This window comes from Hesperophylax consimilis, chromosome 1 (genome assembly GCF_061612785.1).
Source record: "Hesperophylax consimilis isolate HC1 chromosome 1, BYU_Hcon_1.0, whole genome shotgun sequence".
Taxonomy (NCBI): Eukaryota; Metazoa; Arthropoda; class Insecta; order Trichoptera; family Limnephilidae; genus Hesperophylax; species Hesperophylax consimilis.
In genome coordinates this window covers 22,056,152-22,079,063 of record NC_142836.1, presented here as the reverse complement: position 1 = coordinate 22,079,063, position 22,912 = coordinate 22,056,152, and the positions used below count along the sequence as shown (strand labels likewise).

Here is a 22,912-nt window from a genome sequence, read left to right as displayed (position 1 = left end):
CTTTTTAATTTTAATTATATTGTAGTTCATTAAAAAGAGTGCCATACAAAATGACCAGAGTTTAGAGGAAATTATTTTGTTCTTAAAATGAAAGAGTATTTTTTGTTTAGTGTAGGTAGGTACCTAAAGAAATTAGTGCACCTAAAAAAGTAATTTTGTTTTCTACCTTTTATTTTATGTTATTCGTTAATAATGTTCACACAGGTAATACCTAGATACTGTTTATTTTTTTATATTATTTACGAAGAAGTTATAACTTATTTAAAAAAGCACAACCATTTATTTGAAATAAGGAATGATAATTTTTAATTAATAGTAGTTGTAAAACAATGAATCTCGTGTCAGTTTTTTTTGTTTGAGAGAAAACTACATTTATTTTCATGTATAACTTGAATTTACAATATTTTGTTAGTGTTACTGTAGGTAGGTAGGTAATTTTTAATTTTAATTATAATTATATTGTAGTTCATTAAAAAGAGTGTCATAATAATACGACCAAAGTTTAAAAGAAATTATTTTGTTCTTAAGATGAAAGCTCTTCATTTAGCTTGAGAGAAAACGCTTATTTTTTTCATACATTAAGTATTATTTGCATTAAAAATATTTTGTTATTGTAGGTAGGATGATACTTTTTGATTTTAATTTTATAATTGTAGTTCATTAAAAAGAGTGCCTTACAATATGACCAAAGTTTAGAATAAATTATTTGGTTATGTGATTAAATAAAAGGTGTTTCAATTTTAAAACAAATTATTTGTTCTTAAGATGAAAGAGTATTTTTGTTTAGTGTACCTTAACAAATTAGGTATAAAAAAAAGTTATTTTGTTTTCCACCTTTTATTTTATGTTATTTCTTTTTTTATGTTATAAACGAAGCGATTTTATTTAAATAAGGAGCGATAATTATGTTATGTTTATTTTTAGTTCAAATATCAGAGACTGAATGATTTATATATATAATATTTAAAAATAAAGGCTGATTGATTAAGACTGACTATTTTTTTCACGAAAACATGACCTTATATATTTTTTTTTAATTTGCGGACCCCCCCCTTATCAAAGCTATATATACGTCCGTGTAGCTAGGTAACAAATAAAGACAATACGGTAAGTTCTTTGTAATCACACCAAAAAGGGAAAAAGTTAATATTAATGTTAGTAAATAAAAAAATAGACGCAAGAGATTGATAAAAATGACGGAATGTAATCGAATTAGGTAGTAATAGCTCAATTGGTAAAGGCGCCAGTTACGGTAAGTCTAGAGGTACGAGTTGAAGTTGCGAACATTAATTATTTTATTTTGTGTTTTTTTCTCTTTCATATATTGATTGAGAGTTAGTTGTTGATATTATCCCGTTCATAGATATTATGGAAATTATTTTTAATTTTTTTTTTTTTTTTTTAATTAAATATATGAAAAAAAATAATTTTTACATAGATAAGTATACAGGATATAAACAAGATATAAAAAATAGAAATTAAAGTAGCCTTTCCTCACCATAAAGAGACAATGGCTCTTGTGTTTGGTGAGGGAATTCTAGTTCAATTATGTACATTTTAGTATTAAGGTAAATAAATTATTAAGAAACAACACAAGATTTAAACAATATTACTTCTAGATGTAAGTAGTGAACGTATTTTGGACTTATAATAGTTTAAGGTAATTTTTTTAATTTAAGGTGAAATTCCTGAATATATTCGATATTTTTTAAATTTAATGGAAGGTTATTAAAATAAATTATGCCTAGATAAAGATAGGTATTTTGAATGAGCTAATTATTTTATGAAAATACTCTTTTTGCAAATTCATTTCTTTCGAGAAAGGCTCAATTACAATATTGGATTGAATCACCGATTTTGTATTTGTATGCCTTTCTTGAAATAATTGAGTATTTATACGGACAGGGCGCAAACGAATGAGTTGCCTCAATATTTAAAAACTTATCATGCAAAAGTGTATTTATATAAAATAATTAAATTAACGCCATAATAATATTTTGCAAGAATTAATTAATTAATTAATAATTAATTTTAAAATATAAGGACGAATTATTTTTTTGCATCCGTAGGTACATTTGCAATATGAATATGAATAGTAAATTGTTTTGTCCTTTTAAAAACTCAATTCTTTCAAGAAAGGCATACAAATTCAATATTGGATTGAATCACCGCTACAATATTGCTCTATATTTGTTGTAAGATTGTGGTATTATTTACTGATCGCTTACAACAGGAATTTAAGCTTTTTACCACACTTTTTCTATAAATCTTGTATTTATTTCACAAACTTCTGTAGTCGGAACACTTTTCCTATATATTATTCGAGAATAATAAATCGTTTTTCACCCCAAACGGTACTTTATAATATTACGATAAGTCGGCGAAACATTGTATTTAAACTGTTTTGAAAACCAAATAATCTTTTCTTGTATTGGGGATTTTTTAGTGATATCAACATCAACATGTGGCATCAACAAATCGATGCGCGGGAGTGAATAAGTGTGGCATCTAAAAATCGAGGCCCGGGAGTGAATAAGTGTGGCATCAATAATTCGATGCGCGGGAATAAATAAGTGTGGCATCAAGAAATCGATGCGCGGGAGTGAATAACTGTGGCATCTCGAAATAAAAGCGTGGGAGCGAATAAGTGTGGCATCAAGAAATCGATGCGCGGGAGTGAATAACTGTGGCATCTAGAATTCGATGCGCGGGAGTGAATAAGTGTGGCATCAAGAAATCGATGCGCGGGAGTGAATAACTGTGGCATCTAGAATTCGATGCGCGGGAGTGAATAAGTGTGGCATCTCGAAATAAAAGCGTGGGAGTGAATAAGTGTGGCATCAAGAAATCGATGCGCGGGAGTGAATAACTGTGGCATCTAGAATTCGATGCGCGGGAGTGAATAAGTGTGGCATCTCGAAATAAAAGCGTGGGAGTGAATAAGAGTGGCATCAAGAAATCGATGCGCGGGAGTGAATAACTGTGGCATCTAGAATTCGATGCGCGGGAGTGAATAAGTGTGGCATATCGAAATAAAAGCGTGGGAGTGAATAAGTGTGGCATCAAGAAATCGATGCGCGGGAGTGAATAACTGTGGCATCTAGAATTCGATGCGCGGGAGTGAATAAGTGTGGCATCTAGAAATAGGCCCGGGAGTGAAAAAGTGTGACATCTAGAAATCTTATCTTCCTCGTATAATTATTGATATTGATAAAATATTTGGGATTCTTTATAATTAAATCCGTCGTCCCACGGGTCGACATAAACCGAGTGCTGTAAGACTATGCGCAAAAAATTAAGTTGGTTACAGTAAGGTAACGGTCTGCAGCGCAGTTCGGTGTAGGACTTTTCTGCGCAGAGTCTTACGGAATTTGGTTTATGTCGATTGCTACCGACCGGTGGGAGGACGGGCTTAGACTGAAAATGTTTGCGGTATTTCTTAGGTACGCCTCTTACAGTTGCTTCGTTCCTTTCCCATAATTCGAGGCTCGGTTCGCGTGTCGATTCGCAAATGTATACGCAGCATTATAAACCCGAGCCCTTAGAAATTTTGGCAAATGCCACGTCCATGTCCTATATTATTTGTGAACCCTGAAATGTGGAAGCGTGAATTTCGCTCACTATCCTTCTCACCCCCTCCAAATGGTTTGGAAAAGGATTGGTCACTGGAATGATGAAATGGAGCGATGACGCTTGCAACGATAAAACAGCTCCTGCACCGAAGGTCGGTCAAAGCCTCCAACTAATTCAACTTCTCACCCTCTTCGCCTACGCAGCGTTCTTTCTTAATGTAGGCTTGTAGGATTTCCTGTTTGTAGAAGGTCGATGATAAAAATAAAAGCTTTCAAATAAATGTATAACTTCTTACCCTCTTCTCCTGGGCAGCCTTCTTCTTGATGTAGGCTTGTTTGTAGAAGTCGGTGAACAGGAAATAGAACATGATGGCGTGCAGGCCAATGCACCACACGAAGGCCCGTGGGTAGTTGCACTCCACAAACAGTAGCTGGAAGGCGTGTATCATCACGAGGACGAATTGCACCTGAAAAAATACAGCAGAGGTGTTAAATTGAAGGTGATTTGGTGCGTTTTAAGATTTTAAAGAAGCCGTGCACAACCATATAGTGCGTCCTATTTTGTACCACACTAAACTTATACTCGTTGCGGCCCGCGAAAGTTCGAAAAATAGTTGAGGCGAAGCTTAATGCTAAATCACTATTTTCATTAATCTTCACAACGAATTGGTGTACATTACGAATACCAAAAAATATGGTTTAGATAAATTGAAGGTTTTCCTATCGTTTCGCTTGAGTAGAATACAAATAAAAAATAAAATACTCAATAAAAAATATTAATGTAACTGCTAAAAAATACGTTTTTTCAATAGAAATGTATGAACGCGTAAAAGAAACAAGTTTAAAAAAATACAGTATTATAGCTAAGATTATCTGAGAAAAAAGTCAATCAAGTTTCACTTGATTGACTTTTTTGATCTGCGTATTAGATCTGTCAAAGAATTCTTTTATAAAAATGCAAAATTCAGTCATTTTAAATACATGTAGGATGATGAAAGATATTTTAAATATTTATATTGAGGGATCAGTAGAATTTATAGGTCCAGTTAGGAGTTCTACCGAGCCGAACCCTCTTATATGAAAATATCTGGAGACGGTGAATTATTTTCCCATTTGATCTCTGGTGAGTTGACGTGTTGTTATTGTATTGTTTTGTATTTATTTTGCTTATATTTTTATTATTATTTCACTTGCAAGTTTCACTTGATTGACTTTTTTGATTTCTTATAAAATTATTTACAAAAAAAATAAAAACCGTTTTGTAATTAAAATCGAACGTTTCTAGACTCCGTTTGTCGTGCGATTTTAATGCCTATTACCTTCAACATAAGATATACCAAGAATATACACATTTTTGGCTTGTAGCTTCCTCTCAATGCGGCCCGCCTGCTAAATAGGTTGTGTATCACTGTTCCAAAACGTCGGTTTATCGTTGAATACGAGCGTGATATTAATCGTGATTTCACTAAATAATAATAAATAATCGTGAATTCACTAAATGATATTTTGTACATATTTTGGATAAATTGGGAGCCCTGAGAGATGATTGTTTATTAACCCTTAACATTGCCTCCTTACGTTATTATTGTTTTTAATTTGATTGTACCATTAGTTCTTCTATTTCTATAGGTTTCTATCATCTATGTTCTCAACTTATCTAGCCCCAATAATAAGACAAAAAACTCTTGGTGCAAAATCATTCCTAATTTTTTAAACGTCTCATCAAAAATACTAATTTATGTTAGGAATAACTTGATGAGTAAAACCTCAAATTGTAATATGTAAGCATTGAAGATAATGGTATAACTGAGCCCGTATTACACACACAATATACATAATAGAAAATTAAAAAAAAATAACTTATATCATTGATGTCGCTATTCTAAATTCCTGTAATATTAAAAAAATCTGTTTCTGAAAAACTAAGAAAATACACAGATTTAGGAAATGAGATTATAAGAATTTGGCATTCTCAGACTATAAAAATATTACCATTTGTTATTTCAGCTACTGGCATTATACCTAGCTCTCTCATTCAAAATTTAGGCGTATTAGATCTGTCAAAGAATTTATATTTTAAATACATGTAGGATTACGAAAGATATTTTAAATATTTATATTGAGGGATCAGTAGGATTTATAGGTCCAGTTAGGAGTTCTACCGAGCCGAACCCTCTGATATGAAAATATCTGGAGTCGGTGAATTATTTTCCCATTTGATCTCTCGTGAATTGACATGTTGTTCTTGTATTTATTTTGCTTATATAATGCACTTGCATAATGTGCATTGAATAGATGATCATTTGTTGAAGGGTTTAGTTTTTCCTATGGGGAAGATTTAACCCGGAGATAAAGTCGAAATTAATATAAAAAAATAGTAATAGTAAAATATAAGTAATATTTAATATATTAAAATGGTAATAGTAATATATAATATACAGTATATATTTAATACATATCTTACGGGCTCAGAAAAGCTCCTTCCTAGATGCGACCGAAACTTTTTTGATTTTTCTATTCTAAATTTTTTTGAGAGTCGCTAATATTGTCGTCGACGAATAAATAATACTAAATTCGGTTGTGTGTAACTCAGTGTCAATGAATTCTAGAAATCGGATAAGCTTTGAATTTAAGTATCATTTTCAAAATTTTTACTGATTGTGTGATAAATTCAGACAAGCGATAAATAATAAAAAAATGATACATAATAATATAATATTTCAATAAAAACATATTTTATTAAATCTTTTTAAAAATTATCTGCCCTGGGTATTATAAAATAAACGTCAAAACGTGAACCTGCCGGAAATAACAAAATACTAGGAGCACAGACATAATATGATTGGATATTTCTATTTGTATATTGTAAGACAAATTTATTGTTTAGCGAAAGTTGTTTTATAAAATCACATAATGAGGAAACTAAAGATATTATAAAATATTATCATATTCTAATATCTTTGGAGAAAACCATTAACACTTTTAAAAATACATTTATGTGTCAGTAGTGATACATTTAACGGATCAGCGCTAGCACATAATAAAATGTTTTGGTTGTGCTACGCGACATTTGGAGGCGTTAATAACCTGTAAATAAATGTTTGTAAAAGAGAAAATCTTGACGTGAGAATTGACAGAGGGACCCACATGGTCTAACGGTTCAATGATAACTCAACACAGTAACTATTCAACACACCTTTAAAAAGTGATATAAAGTCGATGAAAAAAATATTTCAACCTAACCCAACCTAACCTACATGACCCAGTTAATAAATTTTATGTTTCATCACTTTCCATGACGTTATATAACTTTTTAAAAATGTGAAGAATTATCATTTTGATGATTTATCCGGTCCGCGGTCTAACAGTTCGGAAAAGTGGCGGGTGCCATCGACTAACCATTTATATGTAAGTATGTATTTTTGTTATTGGGGTATTATGCCGTGTTGCGCTAACTCCTTCTTTAGCCAACGTTTCGGACAGCATTGCAGTGTCCATCATCAGGGCAGATGTCTTATTTGAGGTTGTGTTAAAATGTGAGCTTAAGTATGAGGTTGTGATACCGTGTTGCCAGCCGTTGTTGTTACCGTGTTGCCGGCTGATTACGGAGGCCATTGAAATTCATAAAAATCCCGTAAACATTAATAGAGACGATGGAGCTAAGCTTAATAGTTCTTGGTATCCGGTAATTGACGGATACACCAGAGCTAAACGAAGAAAACCACTTTCAATAAAAAATGATACGTTAATGTTAGCTCAGAGGGTTGGAGCTGGCAACACGGTATCACAACCTCATACTTAAGCTCACATTTTAACACAACCTCAAATAAGACATCTGCCCTGATGATGGACACTGCAATGCTGTCCGAAACGTTGGCTAAAGAAGGAGTTAGCGCAACACGGCATAATACCCCAAAAACAAATAACAAAAATACTTTTGGCCGTGAAAATCTTAAATCATATTTGTAAGTATGTATTTCAAATGTATGAACTCCACGAAAGGAGATTGCGATAAATTGGGGATTCTGTGTGAAGGTTCATTTAACCGGTCAGCAACGTAAGCAGATATACACGATAAAATAACGATAGCAGTCAAGTACAATAAGCGTGTTTACACGTCAACGCGTGTCTCTCCATAGAAATCGTTCTTACTCCGTTATTATTTTAGTTACATCCCTCAAAAAAAAACTAAAAGGTCGATTATAGATCAAGCTACACATCACTACCAAGTTGTCTATGGAAATACAAAACAGGAATCTGCTGACAGTCGCATAATTGACACAACATTTTTACCCGCGCAAAATGTCTGCCGGTAGCGCCGCGCGCTTCACATATTAAATTTTTATAAAATATTTTTATATGAAATGATAAAAAAATGAGGTGATAAAAGTGTTTATTACACATATATACAATAGAATAAATATTTTTGTTTACATAATCTGTGATTTTAGTACCATTTTCACCTAAAAACATGACGTGAGTCATTTTTAACCTATTTTTAATGTTTGCGTTCTAAATTTTAATATTTAAAAATGCTAATATTTATTTGTAATATAATAATTTGAAAGCTTATTTTGTAACTTTTCTAAAACAGTTTTTACTATTCGGCTACGTTCAGAAATGTTTCATTTATAGAGCTTTAATTGTGAAGCGGTAATAACAAAAAGTTTTCGTAAAATGTCATTTCGTTAAAGACAGTTAAAGTGCTTACATGGCGATTTTCGGAGGGGTTAAGTAAGCCCTGGTCTTAAAGAGAAATAAGCTACATGAGGGTGGGACAGGTAAAATCCGGCACACCAATCCACAGCAGTAGTCTCACCAATATATTTACACTGGAAAAGCTGGCAAACCAATCCACAGCAGCAGTCTCACTAATATACCAACACTGTAAAAGTCGGCACACCAATCCACAGCAGCAGTCTCACCAATATACCTACACTGTAGAAGTCGGCACACCAATCCACAGCAGCAGTCTCACTAATATACCAACACTGTAAAAGTCGGTACACCAATACACAGCAGCAGTCTCACCAATATACCTTCACTGTAAAAGTCGGCACACCAATCCACAGCAGCAGTCTCGCCAATATATCTACACTGTAAAAGCCGGCACACCAATCCACAGCAGCAGTCTCACTAATATACCAACACTGTAAAAGTCGGCACACCAATCCACAGCAGCAGTCTCACCAATATACCTACAATGTAAAAGCCGGCACACCAATCCACAGCAGAAGTCTCACCAATATACCTACATTGTAAAAGCCGGCACACCAATCCACAGCAGCTGTTTCACTAATATACCTACACTGTAAAAGTCGGCACACCAATCCACAGCAGCTGTTTCACTAATATACCTACACTGTAAAAGTCGGCACACCAATCCACAGCAGCAGTCTCACCAACGTACCTACACTGTATTTAAAAGATATCAGCAGGTACAAAAGTGAGCTTATTGTAAGGTGAAAATTTCTCAAAACCCATCCAGATTCGTAGTAGAACTAGAAAATAGTGCTGCGTTTTCCGCATTCAATGCGTGATATTATGTTACTGGTAATTGGTAATGAATTTTTAGATTTTTTTTAAAGCAAATGTTGATTTGACCGATTTTTTTCGGTTTCTTATTTTAATGGGTAGGTAAGTTTGTCTTTCATAAAAAATTTCATAAATGACCTAAATTAATAAATTATTTAATTGATGTCTGTAACAATGTAAAGTATTTCATGCAATTTTTATCGTTAGGCAGCAAAGCGAAATGTGCTGCGTCTGTGAGTGAGTTTCAGTGGGTGTAAATATTTTATTTTGTATTTAATTCTTTCTTTTTTACAAAGTATAACATCATTGCTATTAACTGCGTGGCGCCCTCAACATTTCCGAGTGACCTTTGTCTGGTAAAACGAGTATCTATGCAAATCTGAAGAACGTATGTAGGTAGTAATCCGTGTTTCTGGGTTGTACTGGCAAAACTTCGGGAGGTGATAACTTACGATATTAAAAAAGTTTTAATATTCTCCTGACGAAGGAAGGGTGCTTCCGAAACCGGTAGAGTACAATTAAAATTAAAGTGGTCTAAAACAAATTTATATCTTTTATTGTAAATTATGATGAGCCACAAAGTAAATGCTTATTACAAATATGTAAAAAAAATAATATTTAAAAATACACTTCTACTTTCAAAAAAATTGGGTGTATTTGAAACTTGTCGACAACTTGTATCGTGCTCGTAGCTTCATAACACCCGCTTATGTACCCATTATTATTCGAATGTGTAGGTATGTACGTAGCCAATCAGTCGTTAGGTTACGGATGGTCAGATTTTTCATTTAGCGATCCAACAGCGGTCTGTACAAGGAGAAAACTTACTGATATAAAGTATTGTAAATTTATTAAGAATCTCTTCAAATTATTCGTAATTACGTTAAAAACGGGACTGCGGGCCTTAACGAATGAAATTATAGGTTTCATGTTAATCTTTTAGTATAAAAGGAGTGTATAATCGCGGCGTCGGAACACGTGTTCATAAAACTCTTTATGTTTTCGCATTTCATCACTATACAGGTTGTTAACCCTTAAATGCATACTGTTGCAAAACTGCAACATACCGTTCAAACCACCTTTAACTCTTTGGTGTATACTTAATGCATGCCGTTTTAGAATTATCAAGTTCACGGTAATATATTTTATCGAGTGGCAACACCTTTTTTTTCTTTCGCGAATGTCAAATGTCACTTTTTCTTTAACAAAGTGAAGATTTTCGAAAATTGGTTGGAGGTTAGAATTACAGTTTGGTTTTGCTGTTATTATTTTGATTTTCTTAGGTCAGTAGATACAATAATACAATACTTATATGTAATAACTCGTATTTTTCGGGTACACTTATAAGTTTTGAGAATTTTTTTTAGGTTTTTTATTTTTTTTTTCATACGTAAATTGTTCATTTTATTTTTTTATTAAATACATGGTGTTGTAAATCTGCAAATTTTTTTTAAAAATCAAATATCATTAAAAATTACAAAAAAAAAATTCTTTATATTTCCTTGCATATGCATGTAAATATCTACAAAATGTTTTTTTTCCAGAAAAATTAATAAATCATACATTTAAGGGTTAAGGAACTTACTTGACTTACTGTAAAAAAAGTAAATGAAATTTTGGTCTCCGGTGATATTTATTTTAGATATTTTTTTTCATCAAAAATCAATAGAAAGGTATATATTTGAAGTGCTGAACGGTTACTCGACATGTGAAAGAATAAAAAAAAGAAAAAATTTGAAAAAAAATGTCAAAAAAGTCACCGGAGGTCAAAATTTCGTTAACGTTTTTTACCCCAAAAACTGGTATGAATCACTAAAATAAGTCAATTAAGTCCCTTAAAATCCTGTATATTATTCGTAAAGTACCTACTAATATATTACTATCCGTTTTTAACAGGATTTTAATAAATCAGCAATACTTATTTTTCTCCGTGTGGAGGTCAATATAAGATCGATGAAAAAATATCTTTTTTAATAGTGACTTTTTAATATTTTTCTTTACATTTTCATAATTACCCCCCTGCGCGTTTCGTTTGAGTTTTGCGATATCACACTTAAACTTGTGTATAGTTTTGTTGTATTTAGTTATATATTGTACACCGTAATAAGTATAAACATTGCCATTGGTATAAGAACAGATGTTTCACTTTTTGGAGTTCATGAAACTATAATGAAAATGATTTATATCAATGATTTGTATCTCAAAATGTACGATGTAAAGCGTACAATGCACCTAAGTGGAGGCGTAGGTATTTGAACTGTCTCGCCTTGAATAAAATAAACGTGGAAGAAGGTAGTTTTGTAACCGTGTAACCGGAGCCATTCCCTGAAGTCGGCCGATAAAGGTATTAAACACCTTGAGATTGTGGTACAGATGAATTCATTAACATCGTTTTTAACGCACTTTTTTATTGTGTGCATTTTGAATAATTTATTGGAGACTTACAATGTGACAAAATTAAAATATACACAATTATGCAGTTACATCTGATAGTATTATTGTCCTAGCGTCTGGACGATGCGATGTAGGCCCTCTGATTGGTCAAATTAAAATTGTCTGTTTCGGGTAAAATCAGCTAACTTGAAAATTAAGACACGATTTCATACTAAAATAGGATCGCCTCATAATAATACGAGATTTCTTCAAAAGCATCGTTTCTGCTCATATAATTTTTGGATAATATCGAAGAAAATATGTTTTAGAAAGTTCATAATCCATTGGATTAATTACATTACAGTGAAAATTATCCGTTTATAAAAAATAACGCGTTCCTTCAATGGCCGATACGCACGGCTATAGATTAGATGGCCGACAGAGCGCACCTCTGGCGCGAATATTTAAATATGCAGCTCACAATATTTGACTACTTACGATTAACAAGCGTTTAATAAGAAGATTTCTTCTGGAAGCTTATCACTTTGTAATGGCATTTTTCATTATTATTTATATATTTTTTTGTTTATTAATTATATCTGATTTTATATTGACATGTTTTCTAATTTCTAAAATTTCAAAATTATTTATTTGCGATGCTTTATATCCTGAGTGAAGTATTTTAAAACCTGAATTTTTTATCGAAATTGTGATCATTATTCAAACTCAGATTCAATATTTCCATTTAGAGCCCCGCGATATTCTTTAGTTCTGACTTCAAAGTTTCTATTGGTTCTACCTTTGTAAAAGAAATTACGATCATCCCAATTGAGTTATTAAACACCTGATTTTTTTGTTTGAATTTTGCTATCTTTATTATTAAAAATATATTTCTTCATTGTTATTAGTGTAAAACGCCAGTTGAATAGTACCAGGATTGTTTTTATATATAATTTTAGAAGTATCGTTATCCACAAACAGAATTATACGCCATTGTTTATTTCTATCTTTAGAAAGACCGTTTGAAAGAATATGTTTAATTTTTTTATTTAGTATTTCAACTATCAATTTATTAGAATAACCGTTATTAAATGCTATTTGTCTTATAAATATATTGTTTTATGGTTATATGCTATTTGTTTTTTTCAGGTCTTAAAATACTTCACTATAAATAGTTTTTAAATTTTAGAAATGAGGAAACATGTTAATATAAAAGCTGATATAATTAACAAGAATTTTTTTATAAACTTTCTTTTAAATATTTTCCCACTCAACTGGTCTTTCCCGTCTAACGATATTGTAATTCCTAATTATTATAAACCCAGCCTAATCTTACCCCTCCCCCCTCCTTCCACTTCTTCTTTCCCAATTGCAATCTATATTATTTAATTTTTGACTTCGGTGTATACACAATAAAATGTAAACATTATATTTATTTATTTATTGGACAATTTGCATAGCGCCGCTTTTGTGAGATATCACCTCAGGGGCGCTATATTGTAATAATCTACCTTTATATATAGATTTTTACTCTCCTGATGATGTTGTATATATAATCTAACTTTAAACTTTATTAGATACAGTAACAGTTGTAGGTAAAGAATTACCACCAGTTGGAGTAAAATTAACACCTTTTAATTAAACCGACTGCTAATCTCATCGCACAATTACCCTCCTTTTATTCATAAACACGGGTACAATTAATCAATATGTAAAAATCTATTATTTAAGTCAACTTTGTTATAACTATCTTTAATTGTAACAAACTAAACGATATTGATTCAATTTATAGACATTGACGGTTGTAACACATATTTAAGCACTGCAAGTCTCCTATGAGCTAATTATATAAGGTACCTAAGATAACAGTTAATATCAGTTGTAGACATGTAGTCAACAATAGTGTTTAATTTGAAATAATCCATCACAAATACGTAAAATTTCATTTATTCAAACAACTGTCATTTTTATTATGCGTAAATTTAGCATGTTATTATTATTAATTAACTCCTTCCTGTTCCGTGTTTTAACAATATATATACTCACCCTCTCTCTGTGAATGTCCTAATATCTATCTATTAAATGTAACTGTTATTGTATCACTTAAAATGGGCGAAGCCCAACCAAAAGCCGCCCGCTATTGTTTTATAATGGAATTGTCGTACACAGATCTAAGAGGTCTTTTTCACATATTATTTTTGATGCAGTTTACTTACTTCGCTGTTGAATTCAGGGTTTTAAATTGTTAAGACAAGCCAAAAATGAGTATATTCTTGGTATACCTTATATTGTAGGTAATAGGCATTAATCGCTTGACAAACAGAGTCTAGAAACGTTCGATTTCAAGCACAAAACTGGTTTTTATTTATTTTGTACATTATTTTATAAGAAAGCAAAAAAGTTAATCAAGTGAAACTGTCACAGATAATCTAAGATATAATACTGTATTATTAAAAAAATGTTTTCTTTATGCGTTCCTATATTTACATTGAAAAAATATTTTTTTTAGTACTTTACAATTATATTTTTGACGTTGTTTATCGATGGATTTGGTGGATAAAGAGAATTAGCCGCTTTATATATAAGTTTAAAAACCATTTTAGCCAAGCTATAAATCGTGGGTGACGGCTTAGTGAGTTAAAGAAATTAAAACCGTAAATTATTTTATTACCTTGTATGAGTATAAAGGTCTAATGAGCCACGGCTGTCGCACAGATGTAGGTATCTCTGACAATTTGAACGATTCATATTCGATAATTTATACTTTTACTTACAACTCTTAAACTTACGAATACTTACAATAACAATACGACAAAATACACTATTCCACAGCAGCAAACATACTCCTAGAACTCCCCAATACAACGATTTCACGCTATAGAAAAACTATACTTAGGTGATGTCGATATATTTATATAATATTAATTTTGTGGATTACGTAAAAAAAATACTAACACTATTCCTAAATAGAAGTTGTATTTTTGTAAACAAGTCAAATCGCTGTATTTTTAAATTTATGTTCTTGTTCTTTTTATTGTTTTTTTTATTTTTGTTTCTTGCATGTAATTTTATTTTTACTATTTTTTTTTATAAGCAATAATTATTAGCCTGAAACACTCATCCACATCTGAATTATTTTGAGGATAAGAGATAAGCCGACATAGCTCAGTGGTCATAGCTGTCGACCGGAAATCGAAAGGACACGGGTTCAAGTCCCGTTGGCGTCATGTATCTTTTATCAGGAGATTTTTCAATGTGGATGAGTGTTTCAGGCTAATAATTATTGCTTATAAAAAATAATTGTTACCCTTTCTGCTATGCATAAAAAATCTTGTCTTAAACATTAGTTAACCAAAAAAAAAATAATTTACTATTTCTTTCTTATGTTTCAAAATTTTCTGTCATCAAAATTATACCACCTGCATGTAAAAGCCATCTGGGCGTTAAATGAACAAAAAAAAATGACGACTCTTTAATCGCGATAGATTGACGACATAGTCCACTATATTGTTTACCTATTACCTAAAGATACTTAGGTAAGGTTATTAAATCCTTTTCGGTATACAATATAACAATCACACCATAAAAATTAAAAAACTGAGAGAAGATTTTAGTTGCTGTTGAAAACACGTGTCAGACTATTTTTTACTTATTACGATGTTTTTTAAATTATTTATATAACGCAAAAACTAATCATTAATTCAATAATTGTTTTTTATTCCATTCAGAACTAATATAAAATATTTTGAGTCAACAGAACTACAAATACTAACGAACGAATTCTTAAATTAACAGAAAGTAGAAGAACGCTTAAAAATGGCTTTAAAGAATTCAAAATACAGCAACAAAAAATACTGAAAACTTAAACAAAAGAAATCAAAATACAAAAAATAAAACAAAAATTAAAATTAAACCTAAAAAACAACAAGACAGTAATGCAAATCTTCTTAATAAATTAATTAATAACACCCCCTCTTATACACACAAGTGTAGCTTTTAATGGGGCACATCTTTAAATAAATGTTAGCATATATAATAAATATAAATTAATACTCTGTTATCAATTAAATTTATATTTTGTGAAAATAAATTATAAAGATAATATTTCTAGGCGATAAAATTTTCAAACCAAAAACAGCAAACTTAGCATTATTTCTTGTAATAACAATCTTGAAATGACAGAAACAGCTGTAGGAACATCAGAGGTTTAGAAAAAGAAGAAGTTTAGATAGGTATAAGTTTGGTTACCATTTGCAGAGCGGTAAGGTACTTCTTCCACCAGAGGTACTTCTGGAAGCGGGGTCCAAAGGCGCTGAACAGATAGTAGGAATACATGACGATATGGACGAAGGTGTTCAGAAGGCCGAAGAACGTGCTGTGGCCGCCTGGATACAAAATAAAAAATAGCTCACTTAATTCTGGAATAAACTATAATTATTAAAAAAAATCAATTGAACAAAAATTTCAAAAATGGTTTTAAGAATATTCTGGGGAAATTTCGAAATATTCTAGAGCAACGTTTGTCCAAAATTCCCTAACCTCCTCCTTTCCCCTGTATACGAAATTTTTTCTCTGAAAATTTTCTGGCCACCCCAAACATATTATAATACCAGGGCCACCCCATCCAGTTAGTAGAGTACCTCATTTGTTTGAGTTTGTGTTCATTCTGAAATCCAAATCCAAATCGCTAGCCCCTGGCAACTGCGGCCGGGTAACCCGGTAAGTCTACGAACACGAAAGACGCGTGTTTCGGCTTTCAGATAATCGGTCTTCAGTGCCTGAGTTCGTCGGCGGCAGTTGGCGCCGAGTTGTGGACACATAGAACGTTGGCAAAATGTGCGACACCTGCGCGTAGCCCGACAGCAGCTGTCAGATTTAACAAAATGTCGAGCTCGTCAGAGGAAGATTTTTACTTTTAGAGAATTCTTTCTTGAAATTAAGAAATAAAACATGTGTACTACCTTCCTGCTCGACAAAAAAGCATCACTAACCGGCGTTACCGGCGAGTAGGAATTAAGAATTCATTCCGGTAAAGCTTATCGGTGCCGCTACGCGCGTACACAAATCTGAATCTGCCTTCACTATGTGCGGCCTCATATGCTTGCATAGAAACATTGTCGTCGGCGAGCATGCGCCAGTCGGCCGCCTACGCGCCTACTAATCAGAAAGCCGAAACCCGCGTCCTTTGTTTTCGTACACTAACCCGGTAATCCGGTTACCCGGTGCCGGACGGTATTGACCGGCACGTGTGAAAAGATACATACTAGCCCATATAACCCAGCGGCCTTTACCGGCCGGCTTTATCCGGCCCCTGGAAAAAAAGACTTATGTTCTCCGCTAAACCCTTAAGCAAAACAGAACAGAGAACGTCGAAATTTTTTTTGATAGTTTCTTTAGCTTAGTGGGCCGCACGAAAAGGGCTTGTGGGTTGTTCATCACTGATCTAGCATGTTTTAAGTATTTTCAGTGAGTAGATATATTACCTAGGTTCTTTATAAAAGGCCGACGCTGGGTAGCAAAACTAGATTGCTTGCTTGCTAACTACTGTGCCTGTTGTCAGCGTGTTTAATGATGCAATATCAAATTTGAAGTTTAATTATCCAAGTACCTAAATACTGGTTTTACTGTCAATTTACTTTTCGAAGTAAATTAATAGACTAGTTTTAGACATTCACAGAGCAATTTGTTTAGGACAACTAGGTACCGCATTCCGTTTATAATTTACTCTAATGAACATTGGATTTTACAGAAGGGTAAATACTAACACGCATTACTTATAGTAATGAAATTATATTAATTTTTTTTCGTAGGAAGTAATCACTTTGTGATTAGACATTATACCTATATTAAATCAAATAACACACTTTGTTTATTAACCACGACGTTTTTTATTATTACATCTACCGGTTTCGCTACATTCGAGCTTCATCAGGATGTGAAATATAACTAAAAACTAAGACAGAGGTCATGCATATTTATAAGAAAGCAGAGGGAGACAGAATATATAACACATTATAAAAGTGGGAGGAGTCAAATATTACATAGGTATAGTGAATTAAAGATATATAATAACAAAGTACAAAAAAGCAATTTTACATGAATTATACAAATAATAATACATTTTAAAGACATAAGAAAAAACATAAACATATTATTAAGGAGTGGAATGGATTGTGGGAAACAAGTTAAATATAGGACTATAGAATGTGTTTTTTTGATTAGATAAATTAATTTGTGTATTTAATAAATGGTCTGACAAGTTACTGTTTATAGATTTCCTAATTTCTAGTGATTCTAAATTGTCTAACCTAATGCCTATACTATTTTTATGTAAGAGGCTAGTACCTGTTATTTTATTAAATCTATGGTCTGCTGATATTAAATGGTTGGCGAGTTCCGAAAAACCTTTACCATTTAAACACCGTACATGTTCCTTCACTCTGGTGTTTACATTGCGCGATGTTTTACCTATGTAAAAGGCGGGACAATCACTACAGTTGAGTTTATAAATACCCGAATGGCTTAGTATGTCATCATTGTCCTTAGTATTAATCAAAAATTTTCCTAGGGTATTTTGGTTTGTATAAAAGGCAGGTTTAATATCTAAAGGAAGGTTCCTAACGCTTTGATTTGAAAAATTATTTATAAATAAAATCCTACGCCAATGGTAAATAGGGGTGTTGATATTAATTGACGGAATACTGCTATATAGAAATTTGTTTGTGGAAATATGTTTTTGTTTTTTATTAAGGATTTTATCAATTAAGGCCGAATCATAGCCATTATTTGATGCTATTTGTTTTATTATTGATAATTCATTTGTGAAATTATTGGTAGATAAAGGGACGGAAATTAACCTATGTATCATTGAATGGGACGCTGCATGTTTATGGGAGATGGGATGATTGGAAGTATTGTGTATAGTTATGTCAGTGTAGGTCGGTTTCCGGTATATGTTAAATTCAATTCTATTATTTATCAGAGTGAGCGTGAGGTCTATGATACATAGGTTAATTGAATTAATTAAACATCGCGCAATGTAAACACCAGAGTGAAGGAACATGTACGGTGTTTAAATGGTAAAGGTTTTTCGGAACTCGCCAACCATTTAATATCAGCAGACCATAGATTTAATAAAATAACAGGTACTAGCCTCTTACATAAAAATAGTATAGGCATTAGGTTAGACAATTTAGAATCACTAGAAATTAGGAAATCTATAAACAGTAACTTGTCAGACCATTTATTAAATACACAAATTAATTTATCTAATCAAAAAAACACATTCTATAGTCCTATATTTAACTTGTTTCCCACAATCCATTCCACTCCTTAATAATATGTTTATGTTTTTTTCTTATGTGTTTAAAATGTATTATTATTTGTATAATTCATGTAAAATTGCTTTTTTGTACTTTGTTATTATATATCTTTAATTCACTATACCTTTGTAATATTTGACTCCTCCTACTTTTATAATGTGTTATATTCTGTCTCCCTCTGCTTTCTTATAAATATGCATGACCTCTGTCTTAGTTTTTAGTTATATTTCACATCCTGATGAAGCTCGAATGTAGCGAAACCGGTAGATGTAATAATAAAAAAGTCGTGGTTAATAAACAAAGTGTTTTATTTGATTTAATATATTATATTAAATTATTACCAGATCAGTAGGTACCTATGCAAACTGACCACGTATAATCCAAGTGTATTGCAAATTATTCAAATAAATCAGTTAATACTTTAAAAACTTCATATTATCCAAACTAATATATTCTTATTCCCTCTTAAAAAATAGACTTCACATGACTTATATAAATCACTCCTGCCATAGGTCACCTCAAGTAGTTCGTTACGTTTGGTGATTTAGCAGGGGTGCCCGGTTTCATGTGATGACACTTTACACCGCAATGGGAGGGATGGATTCAAACATCCGTTACTCCTGGACACTTTAACCCCCAGATTCCAACCAACCCCTCATATATTTTTCCTTCCCAGAACTTCCTCTCCTTCCTTTCTATAAAAAGACCTTCCACACAGCATCCCCAAAGATCATATAGGCCTTGAGGATTTTTTTCTCAGGGCCTCTTGTGTGTAGCTAATGTTAAAAAATATGTAATAAATGTGAAATATTCCCGCGTAATGTTTTAAATTTGAAAATTAGAACTGTTTTGAATTTAGACCAACGATAAATTAAGTTGGTATCTACGGTCAGAAAGTTATTATATTTTTATTTTCATAATAATTCGGCATTTGAAATGTGTATTTCATTTGTTAAAATTTTTGATAGATGATTTTAAAGATAAATTTCTGACAATAAAAAAATATAATCATATCTTAAAGAAAATTGACTAAATTTGTTTTCAAATGCAAATATTTTACAATTACTTTCAGTTTCACAAATTAATAATACTATCCCGTGATTTTCACGGGTCTGCCCCAGTAAGTACATTAATACCTTCATATATTATGAACTAAACTATCCTTATTCTTTTTGAAAAAGAGAAGTCACGTGATAAATGTGTAATAAATGCACTCGAATCGATTTTTCACAATAATGGTGCGATATAAATAATGAACAATAGTAACCTGGGGTAAACTTGACTCCACTCCAAACTGAGAAGGGCATAATTCCGTGATGGATGACGTGAAGTGTGGTCACTTGGTCATCTTTCTTGCGCAGGATAAAGAAGAGCTAGAAAATTAATTAATTCCGTTAACATTCGTTAAATTTATAATTATTATTATAGTAACATGTACGGGGAGATAATAGGTTAATATGAGGGTATATATTATAGGTACATGTGCGGAGATATTATAGTTCATGTGCGGAGATATTATAGGTAGATATGCGGGGATATTGAGGGTAAACGTGTGAGGATATTGTAGGTACATGTACGGAGAGATAATAGGTTAGTATGAGGGTATATATTATAGGTACATGTGCGGAGATATTATAGGTACATGTGCGGAGATATTATAGTTCATGTGCGGGGATATTATAGGTAGATATGCTGGGATATTAAGGGTAAACGTGTGAGGATATTGTAGGTACATGTGCGAGGATATTATGGGTACATGTGCTGGGATATTAATTTGAATAATTCATCAAATTTCGACGTTCATTTTCGGGTTCTGTGAGAGTCCTATTCATGTTCTGTTATTATATCATTATAGGCTAGTTGCTTGACAGAACTTAAAAAATAACAGGACTTGAAAAAATCTTTCATATAACCTGAAAATTAACTTTGAAATTTTAAGAATTGTTAAATTTCTCCAAAACAACCCGTCCTAAGTGAAAATAGTTAAAGATATCTACCAACAGTGTCGCCCTAGCGGAAGAACGCCATGCAAAAACGGAAAATTGCTCTATATGGCTTTCGACGTGTTTACTGATCAGATAGGAATAGCCAGTGTCTTTCCAATATTTCTCTTCCTATCTTCCTCCCCTCCGTACTCCTTTTAGCTTCACAAAATAATCCGATTAAGGATGCCGTAGTCTCAATGACTTCGGTCAGTTTGGACTCTTGTGCGGTTCACAAAAAATATCAAAAAACTAACTGAATTTGACCACTTAAGTTAATATTAATTTCCATTGTAAAGGAAATTAAATGAATATCAATAACACACACAAGATAACCTAGAGCGCAACTGCCCACAAGTATACGTAACATTATACAAGTAGAAGCGCCATAAATAAACACACAAGTTTACGTAACATTATACAAGTAGAAGCACCATAAATAAATTTTGCAGTTTAAAGTTATGGTCGGAATTATTGGCATCAAGGTGCAAGGTCATTCAAAAGAACTCTCGATATTTTAAATCTTCAAAGAAAGAGGATCAGATTACAAGACAGAACAATTTCCCATCGTAATGGTAGCCGTTATTGCGCTATGGTTTTATGTATCATACCAAATTATCATTAATGATATGTACATAATAAAATTCTATGGCATATTTTATTTGTTTAGTTAGTCAATGTCGTTTCCGTCTTTAAAAAAAACTTCATTTGCTTTTCAAATATTGTTCAATGTTCATTTTCGTAAATAATAATAAAAAAAAAAAACAAAATTATTGTACTTACAGTATCGAAGAATTCGGTGAATTTAGAAATATAGTACCACCAACATCCCCTCGCCATCTGTAAATTTAAAAATTCTTGAAGGATTAACAACGTTTTTTTTTAAATGAGTGCCATGCTTGTTGCCTAACAATTAGGCGCAGTGTAAACATTTCGCACCCAAACCAAATAATTACGTGAAATATTTATGAAAGAAAAAACAAATGTGTGCTTTGGAAAACAAGAAACCATTCTATGCAGTTTGGGGGCGTTGCTACTGTAAACTAATAAAAAATATATGAATTAGAAACATGGAAAACCAGCTGTTAGAGATTGGCGGCATTCATCAGCGCGGCGGCAGGAATTTAAATTGGTGAAATGGCGATCACTTTCCGAACAGCCCTCATATTACATTCGTTCATGTGTTGATCTGTTAGCCACCTGCATAGATCAGTTTGTAAATATGTAATAATGTGTAAAACAAAATATCGCGTACCCTTGTAGCCATTGGATCATCAGAGTAGTCAACTGGTTGACATCTGAAACTGTACTTTCCCGCCCATCCTGATACGCATGCCTAAAAACAATTAAATTAATTAATTAATATTTATTATACAAAATGATTCCACATAAACAGTATTTCAGTGGGTACATATCAATTGAATAACTTTTGAAAACGTATATAATATTTCTAGGGTTCAGAGGTAAACATCGCATGTCACATTTGATAAAATTTAAAAGAGAGCAGAAACAGTTATTCTGCCCCCTGACCGAAAGTGGACATGCGGTAGTATACTCGTATATACGGTTATCTAATTTTCCATTGATAACGGACTTGCCATAGTATGCCACTTACTATATATTTGAACTCTTGGAATATTATATCAAACGTGCGATAGTTTACTTCTCAGCCACAGATTTAATTACAAATAAACTTACTTCATAGAAAAGCCACGTGCTGAAGCAAACTTGGAATAGATTATACGCTATGAGAACACCCTTCAATTGAAAAGGTTTACTATTTTTCATCATTTTAGGTCCTAAAATCTGAAAAATAAATATCAGACATCTGTTTATTGTATTAAAACATTACATTATTGCATAATATAAAACAAAATGTTTTCCTCCATCATTTTATTTTTCCTTTTATAAATAATGTAAATTAAATTATCTCGTTCCGATTAACAAAACACGAAAGGAGCCAAAAATTGCTCAAATGAATACTAAACAATTTTCACTTTTACATTTTTTCAAATACTACCGTAAACACGACAATTATCATTGAGTTTTATTTTCTTATCTAATTTTTCCTTGTTGGATGACTTTGCATAATTTTTGCAAGTTTAAATTAAAACGCAGTTCGAACAAG

At 32.1% G+C, this 22,912-nt stretch overlaps 1 protein-coding gene across 1 annotated transcript in view; it reads right to left on the bottom strand.

Annotated features, from left to right (window-relative positions):
* LOC149426447 (very long chain fatty acid elongase AAEL008004-like) overlaps window positions 1-22,912 on the bottom strand; it is a 93,949-nt gene that overhangs the window by 8,045 nt on the left and 62,992 nt on the right. Inside the window, exons 4-9 of the mRNA XM_089651679.1 lie at window positions 22,483-22,590; window positions 22,040-22,120; window positions 21,568-21,624; window positions 20,070-20,175; window positions 15,729-15,865; window positions 3,869-4,039 (exon numbers count right to left, since the gene is read on the bottom strand). Coding sequence (XP_089507805.1) covers window positions 3,869-4,039; window positions 15,729-15,865; window positions 20,070-20,175; window positions 21,568-21,624; window positions 22,040-22,120; window positions 22,483-22,590 — 660 coding nt within the window. The remainder of the gene's footprint in view (window positions 1-3,868; window positions 4,040-15,728; window positions 15,866-20,069; window positions 20,176-21,567; window positions 21,625-22,039; window positions 22,121-22,482; window positions 22,591-22,912) is intronic.